Source organism: Lynx canadensis, chromosome A1, assembly GCF_007474595.2.
Source record: "Lynx canadensis isolate LIC74 chromosome A1, mLynCan4.pri.v2, whole genome shotgun sequence".
NCBI lineage: Eukaryota > Metazoa > Chordata > Mammalia > Carnivora > Felidae > Lynx > Lynx canadensis.
In genome coordinates this window covers 51,465,180-51,489,028 of record NC_044303.2, presented here as the reverse complement: position 1 = coordinate 51,489,028, position 23,849 = coordinate 51,465,180, and the positions used below count along the sequence as shown (strand labels likewise).

The 23,849-nt window shown below is 36.1% G+C and overlaps 1 protein-coding gene across 6 annotated transcripts in view; it reads left to right on the top strand.

Moving 5' to 3' along the window:
• Positions 1–23,849, top strand: part of MYCBP2 (MYC binding protein 2) — a 283,331-nt gene that overhangs the window by 6,781 nt on the left and 252,701 nt on the right. For all 6 annotated transcript variants that reach the window (XM_030312209.1, XM_030312183.1, XM_030312194.1 and 3 more), the window contains exon 2: positions 23,018–23,093. In XM_030312209.1, the coding sequence (XP_030168069.1) occupies positions 23,018–23,093 (76 nt within the window). The remainder of the gene's footprint in view (positions 1–23,017; positions 23,094–23,849) is intronic.

The window sequence follows — 23,849 nt, the reverse complement described above, 5'->3', positions numbered from 1 at the left end:
ACCCATTTAGTTCCTTTAGCTTTTTTATATCAGATGCATGGGATTTTGGTTTTAAGAGGTTAAGTAGTCAGTCCAACAAAGTTGAGGGGTTACTACTTGGTGCTAACCATTGGCCCAATAAAGCTGTATAAGACATAGTTTCTACACTTGAGTTTATTATCTGGGTAATGGTGAAAAATACAAAGACGGGTACTTACAAAAGTGTTAAAGAAAATGGCATTCTGGGCTGGCGTGAAAGTATGAGCAAAAGGTGAGAAAGTACAGTTTATGTGCAGGTAATATTAAGAGTTCTGTTAGAGCTATCATGCAGGTGTTCATGAGGGAGAGCAGTGGGAATTCATTTTGGAAATGGAGACTGTGGTTAGAGGGTGAGACAGCTTGAACAGCAAGGTACAAATTACATTTTATTTAGTAGACACTGATGGTTTTGAACGATAAAGAGATGTTATTGTAGGAGTATTTTAGTGATGTGGGATTGGATTAGAGTTTGTATATCTGTATTTATGATTAGGTAATAATTTGTTTCATATAGCTCTTACATCTCTGGAATCCTGTATTTTAAGGCAAAAACTGCTCTGTTGGCATATTGGTAGGTAGAAATATGAAATATGAAATAAATTAGCCCTAACTTAAGATAAGAGAAAATCTTGTGTTTAGGCTTAAAAATAAAATGAAAATGTTAACTTAAAAATACTTTTGCATTTTAAGATATTTGTTTAAAAAAATCAAGAGTAGTCAGAATACTCTTTTTAATTAAAAAACATTAAATATTCAGCTTTTTGGAGAGGAATCAGGTTAATCAGGGTTTAATTTATGTATAATAAATTTTACCCTTTTCAAGTGTTCATTTGAGGGGGTCCCTCGGTAGCTCATTCGGTTAAGCCTCTGACTTTGGCTCAGGTCATGATCTCACGGTTTGTGAGTTCAAGCCCCGCTTTGGGCTCTGTGCTGATAGCTCAGAGCCTGGAGCCTGTTTCGGATTCTAGGTCTCCCTCTCTCTCTGCCCCTCCCTTGCTTGCGTTCTCTCTGTCTCTCAAAAATAAACATAAAAAAAAAAATAAAGTGTTTATTTGAAGAGTCTTAGGACCATCACCACAGTCAAGTGTAGAACATTTCCATCATTCTAAAAAGTTTCTTCAGGAAATTCCCTCCTACCACTAGCCCCTGGCTACCATGGATCAGTTTTGTGTTACTAATATTTTATCTTTTCTAGAATGTCTTATAAATCTAGCTCCTTAAGGGCAGGACCTCAGATACTGTTAGTCTCCATGTCTTCTATCCCTGTATTTCCTATAAATGGCAGTTAGGATTTAAGCTTCATTAAGTTTTGGTTACACATTTTTTAGCAAGAATATTTGGCTTATAGGACTGAGTATTACATATTGCATCCTATCCGGATGTTTTCAGGTTGTGTCACTGTTTAATAATGCTCAGTCTAATTACTTTGGCAAGATGGTACCCAGTAGATCTCTCCTCTGTAAATGTATCCTTTTTTCATGTGCAATAAGCAGGTAATCATAGGTCATAACTTCGGTACACTCACTATGAATATCTTTCACTAATGGTTTTAGCATTCTTTGATAATCCTTATCTGAGTCAATTATTTCATTAGGGGTTTCAAAATGATGATTTTTATACTTCTGTTAATTCTTTCTGTATTTTTGAGCTGGTGCTCTTCTGCGAAAAAGAGTTTCTCTCATCAACTGATGATGAACTGTGGTTCCTCCTGAGAAGGCAGGGTAAATGCTAATTCTCTCCTCTCATTAGCTAAAATAGTGTAATAGCCCAGTAGTGGTGTGGTGGGTGCTTGGTTCACCACCCAGATCCCTTTGTTCATGTACAAGTGCTCCTAGCTGTTGGGAATACTGGCAGCTAAAACTGCCGGCTAAGTCCTTTTCCAAGCTTTCCCTGAGCCAAGAGAACTGCTTCCCTCAAAGTCATGCCTCTTCTGCAGGGTCAGCCTCTATCCAGTACATGTACTCTTTAGGGATATAAATCTCTGGCCCTCTTACCCTAAGGCTGAACAACCTTGAAGATCTATCCCAACACCAGAGGTCCACATGGGATTGGCTGAGGTCTTCCTGTGACTGCATTATGATTCAGCTCATTCCTCTGTTCCATCTTACTTCCTTCACTCTCCTACAGTTGTTGGTTCAGAGGATATTCCCCAGTAAACTCCTGGTGTGCATATCTCGATTTCAGAGTCTGTTTCCTGGGGGAGCCTTACCTAAGACAGTTGTGGTGCCAGGAGTGATCTGAGGAAGTAGACTTTAAAATGGGGTTTTAGAGCTAGACCCACTGTGGGTTGTAGATGGAGTGCCAATACTAATAACCGTTGGTATACAGTGTGGCTGTGCAATTGTTAAACTTTCAGTAGTGGTGAATTGGAATGGAATTCCTGTAGAAGGAATGCACTGGTGGGTACAAATATTTTAAGCTTTTTAGAAGTTCAGGAAAGTTATTACTTACAAGGACAGTATAATCAGATGGTTGTTGATGATTGATGTTGATAGATTGGAGAAAAGCAAAGGCAGAAGGTAATTGGGGGCAAAATGAGAAAGTTAAGTTATTTCTTTAGCATCATGTAAAGAAACTCATCTTCTACAACAGAAAGAAAAAAAAAAGCTAAAGGTTAAGCCCAAGACTTAATTCAAGGGTAGCAGAACTCCAGGGTGGGTTGAATTCTCAACAAGTCTTCTATGCCAGTGTCTGCTTTAGTTGGAAATGAATAGGACCCTAACTCTTCAGATGGGACATCTGAGTTGATACACTTGAAAACCTTGAAACCCCAATTCTGTCAAGCTCTTTGGGCCTGCAAAAGTGGGCTTCTTCTAGCCTAGAGGGTAGTTTCCTGGACTATGCTGCCCTTACTATTCTCATCTCTTTTCTCCTCTACTGGCTATCATCAAATCAATAACTAGAGTTAGGTCATAAGAGAGCCTAGTGGGAGGTGCTGGGCCCACTAAGGTAAGAAAGGAAGTGCACATGCATGGGTATACACATGCGTGTGCTAAGTGATTCCCAAACTGCACTAAGGCACCCTGAAACACCACAGCAGACACATAGGAATACCATGGGATATTTCAGAATTTCAAAGGAAACATGTTAGCATCTGTCACAAATAACTAGCTTGAGGTTGTTCACAGTTTTTGTTCTTTTTTTTTTTTTTAAGTTTATTTATGTTGAGAGAGATGGGGAAAGACAGAGAGAGGGAGAGGCAGAATCCCAAGGAGACTCCACACTATCAGCTCAGTGTTTGGGGCTCGAACTCATGAACTGTGAGATCATGACCTGAGCTGAGATCAAGACTCAGATGCTCAACTCACTGAGCCAGCCAGGCACCCCAAAGTTGTTCGCAGTTTTGACATTAGGTCATGCTACATTCTTTTTGGTGATGCCATATCTTTTTGAAGTTGGGTTTTTGGTAGTTGCTGTGATACAAATCAACCACTGCACACAAATTAGTGTGAAACAGAAAAGGAGGGTGGCGTGTTCAATCTGATTCCAAGTTTGAGAAGTTGTGCAGTGTTTAGCATTGTATATGTCCTGTTCTTTTTTTTAAAATTTTTTTCCTAATGTTTATTTTTGAGAGAGAGGGGAGCGGGGGAGAGACAGAGTGCTAGTGGGGGGGGGTGGAGAGAGAGAGGGAGACATAGAATCTGAAGCAGGCTCCAGGCTCTGATCTGTCGGCACAGAGCCTGACGTGGGGCTCGAACTCATGAGCTGTGAGATCATGACCTGAGCCAGAGTAGGAGGCTTAACCTACTGGGCCACCCAGGCACCCCATACATGTCCTATTCTTAAGCAATTGTGGCTATTCAAGAACAAAATAAAAATATTTTTCTTTCAATTTATGTGTTTTTTTTCCAAATGGTTAAGTTTATAGGACATAAATTCTTATTACTTATTTAGATCTAACTAGTTAATAAACACTACTGTTAGGTGTTTCTTTCGGCCTATAAGTGTTGTGGAAAAATTACTGATGATGGCTATGCAAAGACCCAATAATAGACTTCTACTTATCAATACTCATTCAGCAACTGAGTTGCTGAATGTCTTGCCTGAGTAGTGGAATCTAACCATCCTCCACAGAGACCATGATTCATTTTGACTGGACTTGACACATGTTTTAAGTATGAGTTTGCCTTTACAGCTTGCAGGGGCTCAACCATTGGCTACTGTTTGAGGGCTTACAGAGTGTTTGATCCATCAGCATAAGATCCCACATAACATTTCAGAGTAAACGACCCACTTTTTTTTAGCAATCATGGGATCCATCTGTTCCATCATGCACCACATCAAGAAGTTTCTGACCAGATAGAGCAGCAAAACAATCTTTTGATGGCACAACTGATGATGATACCCTACAATTTGACATTATACCCTGCAAGGTTCCTAGCTGGAACCATTACACATGGCAATAGGAGTGACTCCGCTTAGCATCACTCTCAGTGATCCACTGGGGAATTTATGCTTCCTCTCTGTAGCTGAGCAGTAGGGGTTTAAAAGGTCCTGGCTTTCAGAAGAGAAACATTTCCAACAGAAGAAACTACAGAGTCCTGTTTCACTTTTAGGCATGGCTACCTCTGGGACTTGACACTCCATTTCTAGGGAAAGGAGTCGCCCAGGGCTAATGTATCAGATCATTGGGAGAAGGTAGAGCTGCTGTTACATGAGGGAGCTTGGGGGTTTGGCACACAGGTGATCTGTTGGGTGTCTCTTGGTACTTTCTGGTCCAGTTATAATGGTAAATGGGCATGAGCAAGGCCTGGTGACTGCCTCATAAGATCAGCCACCTGGACCAGCAGAAATGCTAGCCAAAGATGAAGGGAATCTGAAATTACTAGCAGAAAACAGGCTATAACTATGTTTTGGCCTTGAAACCATCTGAAACACAGTGGTGGGGTCTTTAGTTTGTCCTACTTTACTTCCTCTGAAAAGTTTCTCCAGGAAATAAGAACCAACCAGAATTCTGGAAGAGCTTTTCCCAGAATTTGTATGAAGCAAGTGAATCATTGTAGTGTAATAGATGGACTGTAGTGAATGCTGTGAATTAATTTTAATAGTTGTTTTGTAGATTCTCTGGAATGTTCTAAAATCAATCATCATTCTTTCTGATTTCCGGAAATCAGAAATGTTCCTCCAAATTTTATTCCAGTGACAAGAATCTCCATAACAATGCTGAATAGAAGTGGTGAAAGTTCCATCTTTCCTTGTTCCTTAATCTGAAGAGGAAATAATTACAAATTAGTCTTTCAGTCTTTCAGTATTATGATGTAAACTGTGGGTGTTTTGATGGTCTTTCCAATTTGAGGAAGTTCTTTAATATTCCTACTTTGCTGATAGTTTTTATCATAAATGTGTTTTGAATTTTGGCAAATACCTGTTCTGCATTTGTTGAAATTATTATATGTTAAGAGAAAGAAGGGAAAAATTAAATTAATTTTTGAATGTTAAGTCAGCCTGGCATTCCTGGTATAAAACTTTCTCCCAATGTGATGTATTGTTGAATTTGGTAATATTTTGTTAAGAATTTTTGGGTTTAGATTTATGAAGGGTATTGTTCTGTTAATGTCTTTGTCAGGTTTTAGTATTATAGGTATTCTTGTCTCATAAAATGATTTGGGCAATAATCTGTATTTTTAAAGGAGTATTTTTAAAGTTTCCATGAAATTGGTCTCATTTCTTTTTGAATATATGATAGAATTCATCAGGGATACCATCTGAATTATCTTTTGGGATGCTTTTAACAAATTTAGTTTCTTTCTTTAATAGATATAGGGATATTCAAATTTTTTATTTCTTATGTCAATTTTGGTAACTTGTGGTTTTAGAAAAATTTGTCCATTTCATCTAAATTGTTGAACATTTTGGCAGAAAGTTACTCATAACATTGTTCTAGTATTCTTTTCTATGTGGCATTTGTGGTGATAATCCCTTTTTCATTCTTCATGTTTGAGTTTTCTTTTTTGTTTGATCAGATTAGCCAGAAGTTTCTCAATTTTGTTTATAAGTTCAAAGAAACAACTTTTGGCTTTATTAATTTTCTCTATTATTGATTTACTTTCTACTTTATTGACTTTTCTGTTATCAGTATAACTTCTACTTTGAGTTTACTTTACTCTTTTTTTCTAGTTTTTTAAGGTGGAATCTTAGGTCATTGATTTTAGACTTCTAACATAAGTATTTAAAACTATGAATTTTCATCTAAGCACTGCTTTAGTTGAATCCCACAGTTTTGATATTCTGAATATTCTTTGTCATTTAGTTTAAAATATTTTCTAATTTTTTTTGAATTTTACCTTTGATCCATACATTATTTAGAATTGTTTTATTTAATCTTAAGATATTTTGTGTTTTCTTATATATATTATTGTTAATTGCATTCTGCATATTTTGTATGATTTCGATCTTTTAAAATTTATTGAGATAAGCCTTATCTCCTAGGATATGATCTACCATGGTGATTATACCATGTATACTTGAAAAGAATGTATGTTCTGCCATTTTTGCACATAGAGTTCTGTATTAATTAGTTCAAGTTGGTTGGTCGTGTTATTTGGATCTTTTATGTCTATACTCAGTTTTGTCTAGTTCTATCAGTTTCTGAGTGGCAGGTATTGAAAATATCTACTCTAATGGTAGATTTGTATTTGTCCTTTTAATTTTCTCAGCTTTTGCTTCAGGTACTTTGGGGCTCTGCTTTAGGTACATTTATGTGAATAATTATTAAAATTTCTTGATAGGGGCACCTGGGTGGCTCAGTTGGCTTAAGCGTCCGATTTTGGCTCAGGTCATGATCTTCAGGTTTGTGAGTTCAAGCTCCACGTTTGGCTAGCTGCTGTCAGCCCAGAGCCTGCTTCAGATCCTCTTTCCCTCTCTCTCTGCCCTTCTCCAGCTTGTGCTCTCTCAAAAATAAATTAAAAACATAAAAAAAAACCCCACTTCTTGATAATTATTATTTTATTTCATTATGATACATCTTTCTTTATCCTTAGTAATACTCTTTGTCTTGAACTTATTTAATATGATATTAAAATAGTTTCTCCAGCCTTTTTATGCTTACTGTTTGGATGGTAAGTTTTTTCCCATGTATGTACTTTTGAATTATCTGTATTTTTATATTTAAAATTTCTCTCCTTTAGGCAGCATATGCTGGGTTTTGCTTTTTTTTTTTTTTTTTTTTTTTTTTTTTCAACTTGCTCTGTCAATCTTTGGCTGTTATTTGGAAAGTTTAGATCATTAATATTTAACATAATTAGTGATATGGTTGGCTATCATTATATTGTCTTATGTTTTCTTCTTTGTTTTTCATTCCTCTTTTTTCTGCTTTCTTTTGGATTATTCTTTGGTATCAATTTTAATATATCTATTGGCCTTTTTGGGTTTATCTTTTTGTATTTTAATTACATTATATATACCTAACCTTTCACAGCCTACTTAGAGCTACTGTTGTACTGCTTCACTTAAAATAGAGAAACCTTGCAGCCATACAGATCGTTTTCCCCCCTACTTCGTTACTCCCCCCCCCCTTATGTTATACTTGGCATATATGTTTATGGCTGCATGCTTTGAAAAATTCACCACTCACCATACAGTATACTATTTTTTGCTGACAATAGGCATAATATTTTAAAGAACTTAAAGGGAAAAAGTAGTATTTTGTGTTTAGCTGTATATTTACTAATCCTGTTCTTTCTTCTTTCCTGAAGGTGCCACATTTCCTTCCAGCCTGAAGTACTTTAGCATTTCTTGTACAGCAGTCTGCTGGGGATAAACTTGTCTTTGTTTTTCTTCATCTGAGAATGTCTTTATTTTGCTTTCATTCCTAAAGGATATTTTAGGTGGATGTAGGATTCTGCGTACACTCTTGTTTTCTTTCAATATTTTAATGATGTTGTTCCACTGTCTTTTTACCATTATGATTTCTGATGGGAAACTTTTGGTAATTTGAATCTTATTCCCTTCTGTGTAGTATGTCATGTTTCTCTGCTTTCAGGAATTTTTTTGGGTTTTGGTTTTGATTTTCAGCAGATTGATTGGATGTGTCTAGTCATTATTTTCTTTGAGTTTAGCCTCTTTGAAGAACACTCAGCTTCTTGAATCTGTAAATTTGTCTTTCACCAAATTTGGGATACCATTGTTTCTTAAAATATTCTGCCCGAATGTCTTCCAAGATTCCGATGACAGTCAGCAGTAACATTTGAGATTATCCTACAAGTCTGTTCGTTTTTCCTTTAGTGAGCCCAGCCTGTTAATTTTTTTTTTATTTTATGCATTGTATTTTCCAGTTTAAAATTTGACATTTGGTTAATTTTTAAAATAGCTTCTCTATGTCTTCTGAGGGATTTTTTGTTCAAGTGTGTGTGCCTTGACTTGATGGAGCTTATTTACAGTAGTTGCTTAAAAGTATCATTGGATAATTAGAACATCTGGATCACCTCAGGGTTAGCACCTGTTAATTGTTTCTTCCCTTGAAATTAATCACATTTTTCTTGCTTTTTTACATTGTGAGAATTTTGGATTATATCTTGGACATTGTGAATGTTATGTTTTATAAACTTGGGGGCTTCTTATAATTTAGGAAAACTTACATTTTTGTTGTTTCTTTTAGCAGACTGTCAACCCATTTAGGTTCAGACAGCAAATTTGGTCTTGCCTTCTGTGGGTGGTGCTTCAAATCTCAGTTCAGTTCTGAGTCTATAATAGAAGGCTGACCTGTACCTGTATGGCTCCAGGGTGAGCCCAAGACTTGTATTATAGACAGAATTAGAGGATTCCTTTCTTTCATTTTTCTCTTTTTTGGTATTTCCTCCCCATTCTCCAGTACTCCGGAGCTCCTCTCCTTAATTCCTCTGGCCAGAAAGAAAAAGAGGAAAGGAGAAAAAGGAAGAGGAAAGAGAAAGGAGGAAAAAAGAACTGAACTGGAAGCTCACTCTCCTGGGGGTTGCTTTTCTAAGTTTAACTCCACTCTATAATATGCTTTTGTTTGCTTTTCAGAGTTGTCAAGTAATTTTTTCTTTTTTCTTTCTTTTCTTTTTTCTTTTTGAATTTTGTCCACAGTTTTTAGTTGTAAACAGTGAGATGATAGCCTGTATTTGGGTTTATGCCACCATACTGGAACCAGCATTCTTTCTTTGACTGCTTTTAAGATTTTTCTCTGTATCTTTGATTTTTAGTAATCTGACTATGCTTTGCCTAAATAAGGTTTTTATGTGTGTGTGTTTAACTTGTGCTTGATATGCATTTGAATTTCTGAGATCTGTGTGATAATTTTTATTTAATTTGGCACATTTTGGCCTTTACTTCCTCAAATATTATTTCATACTCAGTCTATCTTATTTCCTTCTGGGAGTCCAATTATTCACATATGAGGCTGTTTGATATTGTCTCATAGGTGAAGGGTCAGCAAACTTAATTCTGTAAAGGGCCAGATACCACAAAGTATTTTGGCTTTGGGGCAGTACTGTCTCTGTTGTAACTCTTCAACTCTTGTTACAGTTTGAAAGCAGCCATAGGCTCCATAAATAATGTAAACAGATGAGCATGGCTGTGTACCAGTCTAACTGTATTTACAAAAATAGGTGGCAGACTAGATTTGGATTATAGACTATAATTTCCTACGTAGACTGTTATAGTTGCTGCAGCTACATTGTGAATTCGGGGATAAAATCAAGTGCAAAACACAAATATTAGCAAGAACTAGAGTGTGGGGAACTGTGTGAATGAGAATAAGGGCATAGAAGAGACTAGAAACATGTTGGGGCCAGATTATTATGTCCAAATATTGCTTTATTTGAGAACAGTAGTGATAGAGTTAAACTTTGAATTTGCAAAAATATCTGTGGTAGCATTATAGAGGATGAAAGGTGCAGATCCCCAACTCAAGACTAGCTTTAAAGAAACATTTGTAGGGGCGCCTGGGTGGCGCAGTCGGTTAAGCGTCCGCTTCAGCCAGGTCACGATCTCGCGGTCCGTGAGTTCGAGCCCCGCGTCGGGCTCTGGGCTGATGGCTCAGAGCCTGGAGCCTGTTTCTGATTCTGTGTCTCCCTCTCTCTCTGCCCCTCCCCTGTTCATGCTCTGTCTCTCTCTGTCCCAAAAAAAAATAAATAAACGTTAAAAAAAAAAAAAAAAAAAGAAACATTTGTAGTGGTTCTGACAAGTGATAATCTTGAGAAAAGGCAATGGGAATAGAGGAAATGGTGGATTTGAGAACGTTTTGGTGTTAGGATGAAGAAAGAATGATAGGTGTAACATGTGACTAGATTTCAGGTATAGAAATAACAATGCCTTTTCTCTAGATAAGAAGAGAGAAGAGCTAGTTTCTCAAGAGTCTATTCTTGGTACCCTTTTCTCTAAGTTTCTTCCTTGATTATTTCAGTCAGTCCTGTGATTTCAATTTTTGCCTAATTGTTTTTACTTCCTGGTGTGTGGTTTATAGCTAAAAGCTTTTCCTTGATCTGTATTTTGAAAAGTCTGTTGCTGGGAGTCTCTTAATCCTGTCTCATACATTATGTTCAATACATTCTAAGACTCCTCATGAACATACCATCACTTATAAACTGCCTCTTTTTCTGTATATTAGCTAAATTTTAGCTAGATAGATGGCTGAGACATCATCTTAAAGTTCACATTAAGAGATCATAATGACCTAACACCCATTCACCCCCACCTCCTTTTCCCAGAAGGCAGGGAGAAGTCACATTTTAGTGGGAAAGTAAATTGAGGTTAGGTGGAGAAAGGAGTATTTAGAAATCAGTATTTAAAGGGAAGGAAGGAAGATGGTAGCTTGAGGAAGGAAACACAGAGTTATCTTTTGAATTTTTTTTTTAACGTTTATTTATTTTTGAGACAGAGAGAGACAGAGCATGAACAGGGGAGGGGCAGAGAGAGAGGGAGACACAGAATCTGAAACAGGCTCCTGGCTCTGAGCTGTCAGCACAAAGCCCCACGCGGGGCTCGAACTCACAGACCGTGAGATCATGACCTGAGCCGAAGTCGGACGCTTAACTGACCAAGCCACCCAGGCGCCCCCAGAGTTATCTTTTGGATAAGAGACACTGTAGTAGATGTTATTAGTGCCCAAGCCATACCTCTTTGGCACTCATCTCTATGCTACTTATGTGTATGACTTTCTGCCTGAGAGCTTTCATACTGGCCATAGAGACATTCTTGGCTTATGGGAAGGGCAAGCCAGAAATGTCAGAGTTAATGCCTTCAGAAAGGCGTTAAACCGATGATTGGATGAGTAGTTCGTGGAAAAATACCTTATTTTTCTCATTGTTCAGTTTGGGTAACTGGGCCATGTTCAACACCATCTACCAGAGTTCTCCAGGAGAATCATGCTCTACTTACCCTTCAGAGTAAATGGCTAATGCACTCTTTACTTACTGCCTTCTTTACCTTATCTTACTTCTGATCCCCCCCCACCAGTGGTTTTCCTGGGTCACCCCTCAAAACAATTACTTTTATTTTTATTTTTATTTTTTTCAATATATGAAATTTATTGTCAAATTGGTTTCCATACAACACCCAGTGCTCATCCCAAAAGGTGCCCTCCTCAATACCCATCACCCACCCTCCCTCCCTCCCACCCCCCATCAACCCTCAGTTTGTTCTCAGTTTTTAACAGTCTCTTATGCTTTGGCTCTCTCCCACTCTAACCTCTTTTTTTTTTTTTTCCTTCCCCTCAAAACAATTACTTTTAAATGAATCCTTGAATCAAGTCTGCTTCTGGGGAAACACAAACCAACGTAGTCACTTTAGCACAGTAATAATAAGAAAAAAAATTTGTTTAGTACTTATTTTTTTAAACATTTATTTTGAGAGAGAGAGAACAAGTGCTAGAGTATGCGGGGGAGGGGCAGAGAGAGAGAGGGATAGAGAGAATCCCAAGCAGGCTCCTGCTTAGTGCAGAACCCAACTTGGAGCTCAATCTCAGGAACCATGAGATCATGACCTGAGCCAAAATCAAGAGTCTTATGCTTAACCAACTGAGCCACCCAGGCATCCCTGTTTAGTGCTTATTAAATACCAGGCATAATTCTAAGTGCTTTATAATCCAATGAGAGAGGTACTGTTTTCACCCTATTTTGCAGATCAGACAACTGAGGCAGAGAGGTTAAGTAACTTTCCCAAGATCACGGCTAATAAATGACACAGCCTGCTTTTGAACCTAGGCCATTTGTCTCTAAATTCTGTACTCTTAACCTGGTAGACTGAGGGAGAAGGGCAGGAATAATGAACAAAAAAGAGAATGGGGATAATTTATGGAGTAAGGGCCTTGTAGAGAACATTTCCTGCTGAGTGAACGGAAAGTAAAAGGAGTACTTTCATAATGATGTCACCATTTAAGAAGTAAAGAAGAGGGTTAGATGATCTAATCTGAAGAAATGGTTAAGGAGTGGAGTTTTGAAGTGGCAAGAAAAGTTGTCAATTTTTATGGTAGATTACCTTCATTATGAGAGAAGATAACTGGCTCTAGACCAGCATTGTGATGATCTTCAGAAACTATCAGTAGTTATGTTTAGGGTTATTACGGATTATGGCAAACAAGGTTTGTAAAATACCAATATAGAAATAAATATAGAATATAAACAAATAACTCTCATAAGACATACTATACGTACTAAAGATTTAAAGGACAGGAAAAGGAGCTAATAAAGAAGATTGAGAATCATCATCAAAAGTTGAAGGAGCCCTAAAATAGGGGTTGAAACCAAAGGGTAGAAGGAAGGTATTTAAAGTAGACTGTTTGACAATACTCATAAATGGAAGAATGTGAAGGATAAAGACTGAAGTTAGGGAGTTCAGTAGGCAACAAGGAAGTTTGTGGAAGTCTCCTATACTTGTAGGAGCTTGAAAGTAAGGGATTGAAAAAATTCATGACAGTTTTTTCCTAAGAAATTTAGTGATGAAGAGAAATAGAGAATCAAATAACTTTTATTATTATTTTTTTTTTCCATTTGGAGGAGGCTTCTAGGGTTAGAAGTCATAGGTAAAAGTAAGATTAAAGAGTGAACAAAGAATGGATGTAAGTAGTTGAGTGAAATTCCAAGGATGGTGAATGAGATGGAGTCCAGTGTATGCGAAGTGTACTTGGATGGAACAAGGGCTTTCTCTTTTGGGATGGTGGGAGTTGAAGGAGGAGGTTGCCTGAAGGGCACATTTTCAACCTTTTTATCTTTCTGTGCTGAATTCTAGATACTTTTTTCCCAATCTCTTCAAATCCTTTATTCACCTGTGTCTGATATGCTGCAAACCCACCTAGTGAGTCTTTAATTTCAGTTATTTTTCATTTTCATACAAGTTTGATTAGATTCTCTTTTATATGTGCTATATTCCCCATACGCTGCAGATATTTTAGGCTTTTATTTCTTTGAGTTTGGTAAACATAGTTGTATCTGAAAATTTCACCTGCACTCTGTTCTGGGTCTTTCTGTTGTCTGTTTCTGCTAGTTTTCATTATGCCTTGTGTCTTTGTGGGCCTGCTTATTTGACTGCTGTCATTACCCTTGTGGTAGCTCTCTGAGACCTGGGGTGAATAGATTGTCTTTAGAAAGTTTTACAGTTGCTTCATGGCTTGAGTTTTTCTCACCCACTTAGGCTGTGTGTACTTATGGCGTAAATCTGAATGAGGCATGGTCTAAAAGTCCTAACTTTTCAGAGACTTCTTTCCTCTCACCCTCTTTTTCTTATATTCCTCTGCCTACTGCCAAGGTGCTTTTATTTATAGTTTTTATCCCCCATCCCCAACCCCTCCCCATATGAAGACTTGTAAATAGATCAGGAGACTGAAGCTATATATAGGAAATCTGTTTGCATCTCTCCCCTAGATCAGTTTGAACTGCTAAAATCTCTTTTCTTATTACTAATTATCAGCCTAGGTTAAGTAAATAAAAGTTTTCTACTTACTAATCAGACTACTGTTCTCCCTAATTTATTTAGTGATGCTTTAACACAATAATGAGAGTATCATTACATTAATTACACAGGAGAAATAAGTCTGGCTTATATAGAAAAGCTTCAGTTTACATAATATAGTGCTTTAAAATTTGTTGATTTTTAAAAAATTAGTGTTGTATCTAGTGACCTGGGTAATTCACTTATTATTTGTAGATTACTTTGTACTTTCTATAAACACAGTTAGGTTATCTACAAGTAAAAATGCTTTACTGTTTTCTTTTTAGCCATTATGACTTTTATTTCTTTTCCTTGACTGACTTACAGATGAAGTAGTTATCAGGTTTAGTAATTAACAGATTACTTTTTTTTCTTCCTTACCGAGGAGGCATTTCATCACAAACAGTTGAGTTTTATAAAATACTTTTTCTGTTTCTGTTGAAATGGTCATATTTTTTTCCTTATTTTGTTATTACGTTGAATTACATTGATAAGATCTTACATTTTATCTATCCTTTTTATATGTTGCTGAACATTAGAATTAGTTTTAAATCAGTGACTTTTATCTCACATTTTTAATTGAAATGTAATTTGTGTATCATAAAACACACCATGTAAAAATATACAAATCAGTGGTTTTAGTATATTAAGAAAGTTGTACAACCAGAATAGTTTTCCTCACCCCGAAAAAGAAATCCCATACCCATTAATAGTCACTCCCCTTATCTTTTCCATCAGCCCCCAGTAACCACTAATCAGTTTCCTGTTTCTATGGATTTGTCTAATCTGGACATTTCATATAAATAGAATCATACAATTTGTGACCATTGGTAGCCTTTGTTTCTTTCACTTAGCATAGTGTTTTCAAGGTTCATCCATAATGTAGCATGTGTCTACTTGTTTCTTTTTTATGACTGAATAATATTCCATTATATGGATGTACCACATGTTGTTTATCTATTGTCAATTGATGAACATTTGGGTTGTTTCCACTTTTTGGCTATGTAGTATTTTTTGGTTCTACGTTCATTGGAGATATTGGCTTAAAGTTTTCTTATTTTGAAATATTCTTTTCAGATTTTGGTATCAGAATTATGCTAGTCTCATAAAATGAGTTGGGGAAAGTTTCTTTTTATATTCTAGGAAGAGTTAGTTTAAGATTGAAGTTGTTTGAAAGAATGTACCAGTGAATTAAGTGTTTAAAGGAATTCACTGGTGAAGCCACTGAGTCTACAGTTTTCTTTGTGGGAAGATATTGGTTAGGGATTCAGTGTCATTAACAGAGGACTATTCAGATGTTGTATTGTTTTTCCTTGTTTAGTATTGAGAAGTTATATTTTGCAATGGAATTTGCCCTCATATTTAAATTGTGAAATTTATGGGCAGCATCCATAGTGATGTCCTCTTTCTTATTTCTCATATGGGTAATTGTGATTTTATTTTTTTCCTGACTAGTTTTGCTGGAGCAGTCTTGTATTAATCTTTTCAGAGAACTAGTTTTGGTTCCTTGATTTTCTCTATTGAATGCTTTCTATTTTAGTAATATCTGTTCTTTCTTTTGTTTTCCTTTCTTTACATTCTTTATGTGCTTTTGTTTTTCTAGTTTCTAAAGTTGTATGCCTAGCTCATTTACTTTCAAAATTTCTTCTTTCATTATATGCATTTATATCTTTGTAAAAAGCTGTACATTTTCCCTGAGCACTACTTTAGCTGCATTTCACAAGTTTTGATATATCATATGTCATTTTTATTTAATTGAAAATATTTTCTGATTTCCATTTTAGCTTTCCATTATAGCTCTTTGACTCATAGGTTATTTAAAACCTGTTTTTGTTTTTGTTTTTTAAAGATTTTAAAACATTTGGGAATATCTTAGTTTTCTTTCTTTTGGTTTCTAACTGTTCTGTGATCACAATCATAGTCTTTAGAAATTTGTTGAGACTTGGTTTGTGGTTCAGCATACTGTTGCCTATTTTGGTAAATATTCTGCTTACATTAGAAAAGAATGTGCATTCTTGGGGCGCCTGGGTGGGTCAGTTGGTTAAGTATCCGGCTCTTGATTTCTGCTCAGGTCATGATCTCCTGGTTTGTGAGTTCCAGCCCTGCATCTGGCTGCATGCTGATAGTTCAAAGCCTGCTGTGATTCTCTCTCCCCTTCTCTCTTTCTGCGCCTCCCCTGCTGGTGCTCTCTCTCTTTCAAAATAAATAAATAAACAACAACAACAAAAAAGAATGTACATTCTGCAGTTGTTAGGTGTGGTTTTCTATGTATGTTAATTAGGTTGATTAATCATGTTTTAATGTCTTTCTGTATCCATGCTGTTTTGTCCTCTACTTCTTTTGTCAATTAGAGACAGGTATATCGAAATCTGCTCTTTTGGGGGCGCCTGGGTGGCGCAGTCGGTTAAGCGTCCACTTCAGCCAGGTCACGATCTCGCGATCCGTGAGTTCGAGCCCCGCGTCGGGCTCTGGGCTGATGGCTCAGAGCCTGGAGCCTGTTTCCGATTCTGTGTCTCCCTCTCTCTGCCCCTCCCCCATTCGTGCTCTGTCTCTCGCTGTCCCAAAAATAAATAAACATTGAAAAAAAATTAAAAAAAAAAAAAGAAATCTGCTCTTTTGATTGTGAATTCATCCTTGTCCTTTTACTTTGCTCAATTTTGCTTCATGTGTTGTGAAGTTATGTTGTTATGAGATGCATTCAAATTTGGGATTGCTAGGTTTTCTTATTGAATTGACGCAGTTAGCATTATGAAATGCTCAGTTCATCTCTAATAATACTTTTAGCCTTAAAAATTAATTTGTCAGGGCACTTGGATGGCTCAGTCAGTGAAGCATTCAACTTTGATTCAAGTCACGATCTCATGGTTTGTGGGTTTGAGCCGTGCGTCGGGCTCTGCACTGCCAGCGTGATGCCCTCATTGGATGCTCTGTCTTCCTCTCTGCCCCTCCCCTGCTTGCATACTGTCTCTCTCAGTTTAATAAATTTAATTAATTTGTCAAATACTAATATAACCATACCAACATTTTTTGCAAGGGCGGTCACTGTGTTCAGGATATTATCTTCTCCATTTCTTCTACTTTAAGTCTGTGTCCTTTTTAAAATTGTGACATAACAATTATTAAAGGAAGACCTTCCCTTGTATTTCTTATAGTGTTCGTATGTTGACAATGAATTATGTCAGTTTTTGTGGTCCTAAAAATATCTCTATTTTTATCTTCATTTTTAAAGGATATTTTTGATAAGCACATAATTCTAGGTTGCTACCCACTCCCCCTGTGTCTGCCAGCACTGTTCAACACAGAGAATGGAAGCTATCAATCTTATTGTTGTTCCTTTGAGTGCATCTTTTTTCTCTTGTTGCTTTTAAGATTTTCTCTTTATCCTTTGTTTCAGCAATTTGTGCCCAGCATTTGGTTGCTTTAGTGTGGTTTTCTTTGCATTTTCCTGCTTGAGATTTCCTTGAGTTTCTTGAATCTCTGAGTTGATTTCTTTCCTCACTTTTGTAAAATTGTCATTAATTATTTCTTCACATATTGCTTTTGTCCATTCTTTTTTTCTCTGTCTTGGATTTCAATTACATGACTATGAGACTATTTGATTATGTTCCACATGTTTCATACTTTCTGTTTTATTCATCTCATTCTTTTCTCTGTGTTTGAGTTCGGATATTTTCCCTTGGCCTGTCTGTAAGTCCATGAATCCTGTTTTCCTCTAGTCTATTCTGCTCATAAAATCATTTGACAAGTTCTTAATTTCAAATATTTACTTTTCAGAAAATCCACTTGCCTTTTTTTTTTGTAAGTTCTGTTGAAAATTACATCATTTCATTCAATTTTTCCATGTTTGCATCTATTTTAAATCCTTGCCTCTTAACTTCAGTTACCAATTTTCTAGAGTCTGCCTGATTGTCTGGTTTTCTCTTGGGATGATCTGTCACATTATTTTGCTTCTTTATGTATCTCTTAATATATATGCTATGTGCCTAACGTTATGTGTAAGAGAACAGTTGTTTTCTTTCAGAGAGGTTTGCTATTTGCTGTGTTGGTCAAATAGGATGAGATGTTGACAATCTCAGTCCAGTCATGGATTAAGTAGACTCCTCCCTCCACTGGGATTCTGTCTTCTAGACATTGGGAGACTGTGGGAAATTGACTCTGTCCTGCTGGCCCAGCTTCCCTATCCTTAAGCATCCCATCACTAAGCTTTGTATCATTGGGGAAACTGGCTGAGTATTTGAAGCCTTTCTAGATTTCCAGTCTCATTCTAGTTAAAGCACCACTAATTCCTGGTTTTCTTCAGCAGAGTTCCTCTGTTTAAACTAAGTTCAATTTGACCTCACTTGTACCCAAACTTTGCTAATACCCCCATGGAAAAAAATGCCAATGGTCTGAGCTCACCCTTGAAGTGCTCTTTCATCTCTGGAGTTTTAGTTCATCTGCTCCTTAATTACTTCCACAGCATTTCTATGCTAGTCGAGTTTTTTTTAAGGAAAAGCAATGCTCTAGTATCTTATTTTACGGAAGTGGAAGTCAGGAGTTTATCTTTGTGAAATGAAAAGGCAGATAATTTTAAGAATGCTTATTTATATTAGCATACTGACTATTTTGAATAGTTTTATTTGTGTTGCATACTAATAGTTATTTTTTTTTTCTTTCTGATATGAGCCTGTTTATCAAAATACGCTCTAGTTCAGGAGTCGACCAACTGTGACACACAGACCAAATTGGTCCAGTGCCTGCTTTGTATGGCCTGTGAACTAAGAATGTTTTTGACATTTTTAAAAGCTTAAAAAAAATGTTTTGGGCACATAAACATTATATGAAATTCAAACTTCACTGTCTTGAAATAGTTTGGAATATAACCACACTTGTCTGTTTATGTGTTGTCTGTGTCTGCTTTCAGGCTATAATGGTTGAGTAGTTGCAACAGAGATCCTATAGTCTACAAAATGAAAAATATTTATAATCTAGCCCTTTACAGAAACAAACAAAACAAAAAAACAACTTGCCTATTCCTGCCTCACACCAGGGATTTTTCCTTTCTTGTTACTAAGGGAAATTAAACAAAAGTTTGAAATCTTATCCCAGAAGTTTTTTGAATTTGGATTTATTAAAACTCTAGTCATCTCAGAAATCATCGCCTTCATCGTTTTATTTTACAGACGAAGATACAGATTCAGAGTGAGAGACGAGACATTTTTAAACTAAATTATGACTAATTTTTGTTTTGTTGGAAAACAGATTCTGTAATAAGCTGATATAAAAGCTAATGATCTGTATCATGGAACAACTTGCAAAATTCATTTGTTCTTATATTGCAGAAAAAAATTGGTTTTCCATAAACAGTGGTAGCTATTAAAAATTGCTTCTTTGGAATTTTTAAAGTAAATATTTTAAAAATAAATATTAAAGAATGTTAACAGCTTTTGCCTTCTATTAGCACCCACAATTCTTTAAAATCTCACTGGTATGAGGTTCTTTCTGTGAAATGATTAAAAATTCTACAGGACTAATTTCAGACATTCTTCATTAAGTTCCTATTTGGTTTAAAATTTAAAACATCCTAAATCATCATAAATTCCAAGGTAAATTGTTAACTTGCGAGACTGGTTTCTAGAACTTTCCTTTTATCCATCCTCCGATGTCATGAAAAGTTTATTTTAAACTTGGTTTTCAACTAAGCTTTCCCATTAGTCATATATCGGGATGTTAACTTACTAGCAAATAGCATTTTTATTTCCTAATGTTGACTATAAATTTTCTTCATATACTTTTTAACTTATTACTTTCTCTTTTTGATAAACATCTAATTCTAAAACAAGCCAAATTAACAGAAAACACAGTGAAATCAATTTGTGAGAATATGGCAAAAGCTGTTTATATTCAGGAATTGGTGGGTTTAGATTCATTAACATTGTTATAGCTAATTAAATGCCAAACTAATTAAATGCATAGGAAGAAATATTTTTGGGAATACATATTAAAGCCATTTGAACTTTAAAGATGTTCATTAAACAAAAGAAAAATATTGGTGTATATTTGTGAAAATTTAAGTCTGTGATAACTAAGCTTCAGGAGAGTCATCTTAATTTAGCTTTATGTATTCTTCTCTGAAGATTGTTTTTGAGTGAACCTTGACTAAATTGTATAGAAGGGACTACCTTTTAGCAGTTACATATACCTGTTGCTCAAATAACTCATTTCGTTCTAGTATAAAGAGACTTTGGTTTTCTAAACCATAATGAGAATTACTCCTTACTTTTTCATTAACTTTTTCTTCATGTGATAATTCTTGAACATCCATTTTATGTCAGGGACTGATGTTGGTATTGAAAGTAAAGAGTTAAAATAAATATTCTTTAAACAAAAAGAAAGAAAGAAATAGACATTCTTCATGCTCCCACAATGCGCATAGTTGAATAGACTGTAAGCAGGTATATGTGTTTATTTGTAGCACATGACACTATTGATCAGTCTTTCTCTTTACTTTTGTAGTATGCTATCCTGGGGAAATCTTACCTACACACATGGTTTTTCCATTACCTACTTGGCACCAAAATCTGTGTAAAATAATCTCATGGATAGCTCCTAAATGGATATGTCTGGCTCCATATCCTTTAAATGTATTGGCATATCTATGAATCTATCCTTGGTCCTCTGCTTATTTTACTTTGTAAGCTTAAGGTTTATAGCCATAGCTCTGAACTTCTTCCCTCTTTTCTCTCCTTCCTTTCTCTTTCCTCCTGCTTTTCTCTTTCTCTCAAAATAGTATTAAGTACTTTGTTCTAGGTGCTTTTCTGGACAAAGAGGCTAGAACACTGCATAAGAAAGACATGGCCTCTGTACTTTTGGAGCTTATAGCTTTATGAAGGAGTAGTGCATTAAACACACAACCTCATACATAATTACAGTGAGAGATTGCACAATGAAACACAAATGTAAAATGAAATGAGAGTGTATATTAGGGAAACTAACCCACTCTGAGACATTCCTGAATAAACGACACTTCTATTGGAAGTGTCACTAGAGGTGACTGACTAGTGGTTAGCAGAAGATGTGGGAGAGAATGCCAGGAAGAGGGAGAACCTTTGTGAAAGCCCCCAAGGAGCTTATTAACAGGTCAGACAACTAGAAGGATATTTTTGTGCCTGGAGTATGATGAATAAGTTGGAGGCAGATGCAAAATGAAGAAGGAGAGGCTGGCAGAGGCCAGATCTTGGTAAAAGATCTTTTAAACTGTGCCAATGCTTTTGGACTTTATCCCAAGAGAATTGAGAAGATACTAGTAGGGTTTTAAGTGAGGTAATTACCTACTCAGATTTGTGTTTTTAAAAGTTGATTTGGGTTCCTGTATGAAGAATGAATTGAAGTGGGGCAAATGTGGATGTGCAGAAATGAATAACGAAGTAGACCGGGCAAGAAGTGGTGGTAACTTAGATTATTAGAATTGCAGCAGTTAAAAAAAAAAAAAAAAAAAGAATTGCAGCAGTAGAGACGATGTAGACAGATTCAAGAACTGTTTATAAGACATAGTTGACAAGATTTTGTGATTATTTTGGTTTAGGGAGCTGAAGGAACTGGCAGAGATGAATTTTCATATGCTTGTTCATGTCTATCTTGTTGGCATTTTAGTATCTTTAACTCAAACATCTTTAAAGCTGAACCAATTTTTTCTTTTTGGAAACTAACTGTTCCCCTTGACTTCCCTATTTTTATGAGTGACATCCCTACCTCCAGTTGGCCTAGGCTTACAACTTTTGTTTTGGTCACAGCTTCCAGTAAGTTAGTTACCAAGTGTTAAGGACTTGACCTCCAGCATCTAGAGTCTCTTCCTTCCCCTCCTTCTCTTCCTCTACGCTTCTCTTCCCTTTCTCTGCCTCCCTCCTTTTCTCATCCTCCTCTTCTTCTTCACTATTTTTTTATAGCAGTAGCATCCTTTTCATAGATTATTCACCTGTTTTTCATTCAAGTCTTTGAGCTCCTTGAGGTCAAGAACTTTTTCTTTTTCGTCCTGTATTTTTAGTACTAACAGTGTGCACCTCAGCATGGCAGACATAAAAAAATATTAAATGAAAATAAAATAAATTGTTTTCCTTGACTTTTGTTTCTTCCACTATAATTCTTTGCCACATTTTTCCCCCCGTCTCTTTCTCAAAGTCATTTAGGGGCTTCCATCTGCTTAGAGAATAATTTTGTCTTAGAGGACTGTGAGGTGATGAAAAACTGACTGCAGAATGTGAGAAGAGTATGAGTTGGGGTTTTTTTCTATAGTAATTTAGTAAAAAGTGCCTCCTGTCCCTTTTTACACTGTAGACCTCACTACTACAAAGAGCACATTTTTCTGGGAAGAGAACATATGTGATATTTTATTAGCATCCCCACTGTTGAATAAAATTTTTAAAACTTCATTTGATGCTGTTTTACATTTTTTAGTTTTATAAAAATATTTGCAGAGGGGTGCCAGGGTTGCTCATTTGGTTGAGTGTTTGACTTCAGCTTAGGTCATGATCTCAACAGCTGGTGAGTTTGAGCCCACTGCACAGAGCCTGGAGCCTGTCTGATTTTGTGTCTCCATCCCTCTGTGTGCCCCTCCCCTGCTCACAATCTGTCTGTCTCTCAAAAATAAACGTTAAAAAAATTTTTTTTAAATATTCGCAGAATTCAATTTTTAATCATTTAATGTGTGTTTCTTAGCTTTCCAGTATAATTATTTCAGTAGCTACATCTTATATGTACATCTAGAGTATATTGTTTCATAAAAAGAAAGCTTATAGGAGAAATATTCAAATGTCTACTTTAGAAGTACCTGTTTTTCTGGGGCGCCTGGGTGGCGCAGTCGGTTAAGCGTCCGACTTCAGCCAGGTCACGATCTCGCGGTCCGTGCGTTCGAGCCCCGCGTCAGGCTCTGGGCTGATGGCTCAGAGCCTGGAGCCTGTTTCCGATTCTGTGTCTCCCTCTCTCTCTGCCCCTCCCCTGTTCATGCTCTGTCTCTCTCTGTCCCAAAAATAAATAAAAACGTTGAAAAAAAAAAATTTAAAAAAAAAAGAAGTACCTGTTTTTCATAGCTTTGTATATTCTAATACGAACTTTTGTAATTTGTTTTTTCCATTTTTAGGAATAAGAAAATTTTAAATAAGAAAAAGTTGAAAAGAAAACAGAAGAGCAAATCAAAAGTGAAGACAAGAAGCAAGGTAAAACTGCTGGCAATTTATAGGGAGTAAGGATTTTTTCATACAGTAATTTGAATTAAAATGCCAAGTTTAAAAAAGTATAACTAGCAAACTATTTCTTTCTTTTTTTTTTAAAGTTTTTAAAAGCCCCTTATTACTTGGTTACACTGTTTAATTTCATGTTTGAACATTTCATGATCAGTAGCCTAGAAGTTAATATCTGGGTGTTGAAAATTGTTTACAGTTTATTCACATTATCTTTGAACACTTCTCTGGGGGAACATATCCATTACTCTTCTCTTTTTTACACTCTGACTGCATGTTCTAGAAACTGAGTAAAACTGGCTGTGAGTTGGGACGTGGATTTGGGTTCATCATAACGTCTGTCCATATGTCATGAATTGGGGAGAATCTTGGTATGTCTATATTCTGAGCTCTTTTGATGGTGGGTGGCTGTGCAAAAGGAAAGACAATGTAGAATATCTGAATTAGATGAGACCATAGAGATCAAGGACCTTTTTTCCATCTAATGCAGAAATCTCAATTAAATCTTAAACATTTTTACATTCTACCGGAGCGTGTTTTCTTTTGAACAGTACTAAGAAGCCTAGACAATAGAAAGAGAGGAATCATTAACTATGATTTCTGAACAGGTCCACTTTTGGTTAAAGAAACAATAGCTTAGCTTGGCCTCTGTATCATATTTAATTTCCAGAAACAGTTGTTTCCTGCCCTTCTTAATTAGTATTCTTACATTTTAAAGCTGAGAGAAATGTA